Consider the following 5000-nt stretch of genomic DNA (forward strand, 5'->3'; position numbering starts at 1 on the left):
GACTAGTTCAAACTTTCAACGCTAAAATGTCAGTTGAACTCTTGCATGTTTACAATAATAACTCCACTGATGTATTATGTAATATACGAAACCAGCCACTAAACATTATAGTGATACTTGCCACTACTTTGTTTGTTATTGTTCACACGAGTACAATGGGAGTAAGGAGACTCCCGCTTACCGGAAATGCTCCTGTAGAAGTGCCCAGTTCTCCTTGACCTCGGCCTGTTTGCACGTAACTCTTCTGGCCAGGGTTGGGTGGAGATTTGACAGGCGAGACGCAGACTCATTCAGCATCTGGAAAGAGAGTTGTGCAGGGAGGGGTGGGGTCGTGGAAGGAAATGACATCATTCATTTGGAGTTCATTTGCTACAGTCCGAAGCAGAAAAAAAAAATGTGCATGAGACTAATACATCTGGACACTATATGGTGGAACATCTCAATACGGGATCAATAATCATGTGCGACTCCACAGGTCAATGGCATCATGGATTTAGAGACTTACATTGATTTGGAAGGTCATTTCTCTCGTCTCTTTGTCTTGACTGCTTTTTTGCAAGTCGGTCACCAATGCATGGCTCATCTGCAATGGAAGACATCCTGCATCAGCACTTGTAGATAACATCATAGTTTAAAAAGATCCGTAAATGGCAAAACCTTGTTTTTCTCAACCTTGCAGTTAATGGCACTAATGATGCTATCCGCTTGTTGGTAAAATGAAGACACGTCCAGAGCCAGCATGAGATCCTGATGATAGTCTCGCAGGAGTGACCTCAGTTTCAACCACCTACAATATGAAATGCATGAAACTGAAATCCCCTCGTCCACATTCGCTATAAGCAATACATCATTTAATATATTTCTAACCATCTGAATACTGTTCACAACACTATAGACTGTCATTAAAGGGTTAAATCTCTGGAGCAAGGGAGCATCCTATAGCTCTCCTATAACTGTTCTGAGACCAGTGCAGACAGACAGCACACTGGAGGTTAAGTCGTTCACTAAATAGGGAGCAAGGGAGCATCCTATAGCTCTCCTATAACTGTTCTGAGACCAGTGCAGACAGACAGCACACTGGAGGTTAAGTCATTCACTAAATAGGGAGCAAGGGAGCATCCTATAACTCTCCTATAACTGTTCTGAGATCAGTGCAGACAGACAGCACACTGGAGGTTAAGTCGTTCACTAAATAGGGAGCAAGGGAGCATCCTATAGCTCTACTATAACTGTTCTGAGATCAGTGCAGACAGACAGCACACTGGAGGTTAAGTCGTTCACTAAATAGGGAGCAAGGGAGCATCCTATAACTCTCCTATAACTGTTCTGAGATCAGTGCAGACAGACAGCACACTGGAGGTTAAGTCGTTCACTAAATAGGGAGCAAGGGAGCATCCTATAGCTCTCCTATAACTGTTCTGAGATCAGTGCAGACAGACAGCACACTGGAGGTTAAGTCGTTCACTAAATAGGGAGCAAGGGAGCATCCTATAGCTCTCCTATAACTGTTCTGAGATCAGTGCAGACAGACAGCACACTGGAGGTTAAGTCTTTCACTAAATAGGGAGCAAGGGAGCATCCTATAGCTCTACTATAACTGTTCTGAGATCAGTGCAGACAGACAGCACACTGGAGGTTAAGTCGTTCACTAAATAGGGAGCAAGGGAGCATCCTATAACTCTCCTATAACTGTTCTGAGATCAGTGCAGACAGACGGCACACTGGAAGTTAAGTCGTTCACTAAATAGGGAGCAAGGGAGCATCTTATAGCTCTCCTATAACTGTTCTGAGATCAGTGCAGACAGACAGCACACTGGAGGTTAAGTCGTTCACTAAATAGGGAGCAAGGGAGCATCCTATAACTCTCCTATAACTGTTCTGAGATCAGTGCAGACAGACAGCACACTGGAGGTTAAGTCGTTCACTAAATAGGGAGCAAGGGAGCATCCTATAACTCTACTATAACTGTTCTGAGATCAGTGCAGACAGACATCACACTGGAGGTTAAGTCGTTCACTAAATAGGGAGCAAGGGAGCATCCTATATCTCTACTATAACTGTTTTGAGATCAGTGCAGACAGACAGCACACTGGAGGTTAAGTCGTTCACTAAATAGGGAGCAAGGGAGTATCCTATAACTCTCGTATAACTGTTCTGAGATCAGTGCAGACAGACAGCACACTGGAGGTTAAGTCGTTCACTAAATAGGGAGCAAGGGAGCATCCTATAACTCTCCTATAACTGTTCTGAGATCAGTGCAGACAGACAGCACACTGGAGGTTAAGTCATTCACTAAATAGGGAGCAAGGGAGAATCCTATAACTCTCGTATAACTGTTCTGAGATCAGTGCAGACAGACAGCACACTGGAGGTTAAGTCGTTCACTAAATAGGGAGCAAGGGAGCATCCTATAACTCTCCTATAACTGTTCTGAGATCAGTGCAGACAGACAGCACACTGGAGGTTAAGTCGTTCACTAAATAGGGAGCAAGGGAGCATCCTATAACTCTCCTATAACTGTTCTGAGACCAGTGCAGACAGACAGCACACTGGAGGTTAAGTCATGCACTAAATAGGGAGCAAGGGAGCATCCTATAGCTCTACTATAACTGTTCTGAGACCAGTGCAGACAGACAGCACACTGGAGGTTAAGTCATTCACTAAATAGGGAGCAAGGGAGCATCCTATAGCTCTCTATAACTGTTCTGAGACCAGTGCAGACAGACAGCACACTGGAGGTTAAGTCATGCACTAAATAGGGAGCAAGGGAGCATCCTATAGCTCTCCTATAACTGTTCTGAGACCAGTGCAGACAGACAGCACACTGCAGGTCAAGTCATGCACTAAATAGGGAGCAAGGGAGCATCCTATAGCTCTCCTATAACTGTTCTGAGACCAGTGCAGACAGACAGCACACTGGAGGTTAAGTCATGCACTAAATAGGGAGCAAGGGAGCATCCTATAGCTCTCTATAACTGTTCTGAGACCAGTGCAGACAGACAGCACACTGCAGGTCAAGTCATGCACTAAATAGGGAGCAAGGGAGCATCCTATAGCTCTCTATAACTGTTCTGAGACCAGTGCAGACAGACAGCACACTGCAGGTCAAGTCATGCACTAAATAGGGAGCAAGGGAGCATCCTATAGCTCTCTATAACTGTTCTGAGACCAGTGCAGACAGACAGCACACTGGAGGTTAAGTCATGCACTAAATAGGGAGCAAGGGAGCATCCTATAGCTCTCCTATAACTGTTCTGAGACCAGTGCAGACAGACAGCACACTGCAGGTCAAGTCATGCACTAAATAGGGAGCAAGGGAGCATCCTATAGCTCTCTATAACTGTTCTGAGACCAGTGCAGACAGACAGCACACTGCAGGTCAAGTCATGCACTAAATAGGGAGCAAGGGAGCATCCTATAGCTCTCTATAACTGTTCTGAGATCAGTGCAGACAGACAGCACACTGGAGGTTAAGTCATTCACTAAATAGGGAGCAAGGGAGCATCCTATAACTCTCCTATAACTGTTCTGAGATCAGTGCAGACAGACAGCACACTGGAGGTTAAGTCGTTCACTAAATAGGGAGCAAGGGAGCATCCTATAGCTCTACTATAACTGTTCTGAGATCAGTGCAGACAGACAGCACACTGGAGGTTAAGTCGTTCACTAAATAGGGAGCAAGGGAGCATCCTATAACTCTCCTATAACTGTTCTGAGATCAGTGCAGACAGACAGCACACTGGAGGTTAAGTCGTTCACTAAATAGGGAGCAAGGGAGCATCCTATCACTCTCCTATAACTGTTCTGAGATCAGTGCAGACAGACAGCACACTGGAGGTTAAGTCGTTCACTAAATAGGGAGCAAGGGAGCATCTTATAGCTCTCCTATAACTGTTCTGAGATCAGTGCAGACAGACAGCACACTGGAGGTTAAGTCTTTCACTAAATAGGGAGCAAGGGAGCATCCTATAGCTCTACTATAACTGTTCTGAGATCAGTGCAGACAGACAGCACACTGGAGGTTAAGTCGTTCACTAAATAGGGAGCAAGGGAGCATCCTATAACTCTCCTATAACTGTTCTGAGATCAGTGCAGACAGACGGCACACTGGAAGTTAAGTCGTTCACTAAATAGGGAGCAAGGGAGCATCTTATAGCTCTCCTATAACTGTTCTGAGATCAGTGCAGACAGACGGCACACTGGAGGTTAAGTCGTTCACTAAATAGGGAGCAAGGGAGCATCCTATAGCTCTACTATAACTGTTCTGAGATCAGTGCAGACAGACGGCACACTGGAGGTTAAGTCGTTCACTAAATAGGGAGCAAGGGAGCATCCTATAGCTCTCCTATAACTGTTCTGAGATCAGTGCAGACAGACGGCACACTGGAGGTTAAGTCGTTCACTAAATAGGGAGCAAGGGAGCATCCTATAGCTCTACTATAACTGTTCTGAGATCAGTGCAGACAGACATCACACTGGAGGTTAAGTCGTTCACTAAATAGGGAGCAAGGGAGCATCCTATATCTCTACTATAACTGTTTTGAGATCAGTGCAGACAGACAGCACACTGGAGGTTAAGTCGTTCACTAAATAGGGAGCAAGGGAGTATCCTATAACTCTCGTATAACTGTTCTGAGATCAGTGCAGACAGACAGCACACTGGAGGTTAAGTCGTTCACTAAATAGGGAGCAAGGGAGCATCCTATAACTCTCCTATAACTGTTCTGAGATGAGTGCAGACAGACAGCACACTGGAGGTTAAGTCATTCACTAAATAGGGAGCAAGGGAGAATCCTATAACTCTCGTATAACTGTTCTGAGATCAGTGCAGACAGACAGCACACTGGAGGTTAAGTCGTTCACTAAATAGGGAGCAAGGGAGCATCCTATAACTCTCCTATAACTGTTCTGAGATCAGTGCAGACAGACAGCACACTGGAGGTTAAGTCGTTCACTAAATAGGGAGCAAGGGAGCATCCTATAGCTCTACTATAACTGTT

At 45.2% G+C, this 5000-nt stretch overlaps 1 protein-coding gene and 2 long non-coding RNA genes across 8 annotated transcripts in view; 2 read left to right on the forward strand and 1 right to left on the reverse strand.

Moving 5' to 3' along the window:
• The window catches only part of si:dkey-238i5.2 (uncharacterized), a 34784-nt gene that overhangs the window by 18958 nt on the left and 10826 nt on the right, over window positions 1–5000 (reverse strand). For both annotated transcript variants that reach the window (XM_052101205.1, XM_052101204.1), the window contains exons 4-6: window positions 673–787; window positions 506–583; window positions 182–297 (exon numbers count right to left, since the gene is read on the reverse strand). In XM_052101205.1, coding sequence (XP_051957165.1) covers window positions 182–297; window positions 506–583; window positions 673–787 — 309 coding nt within the window. The remainder of the gene's footprint in view (window positions 1–181; window positions 298–505; window positions 584–672; window positions 788–5000) is intronic.
• LOC127625825 (uncharacterized) overlaps window positions 903–5000 on the forward strand; it is a 4388-nt gene continuing 290 nt past the window's right edge. Inside the window, exon 1 of the long non-coding RNA XR_007968373.1 lies at window positions 903–1083. This is a non-coding gene — a long non-coding RNA (uncharacterized LOC127625825). The remainder of the gene's footprint in view (window positions 1084–5000) is intronic.
• LOC127625824 (uncharacterized) lies at window positions 1214–4966 on the forward strand. 5 transcript variants are annotated; one of them, XR_007968368.1, is made up of 3 exons: window positions 1214–1359; window positions 3838–3929; window positions 4850–4966. It is a non-coding gene; the product is annotated as an uncharacterized LOC127625824 (long non-coding RNA). The 5 variants fall into 5 exon arrangements; XR_007968367.1 differs by lacking the exon at window positions 1214–1359 and adding an exon at window positions 1575–1911; XR_007968369.1 differs by lacking the exon at window positions 1214–1359 and adding an exon at window positions 2155–2279.

Source organism: Xyrauchen texanus, chromosome 32 (genome assembly GCF_025860055.1).
Source record: "Xyrauchen texanus isolate HMW12.3.18 chromosome 32, RBS_HiC_50CHRs, whole genome shotgun sequence".
NCBI lineage: Eukaryota > Metazoa > Chordata > Actinopteri > Cypriniformes > Catostomidae > Xyrauchen > Xyrauchen texanus.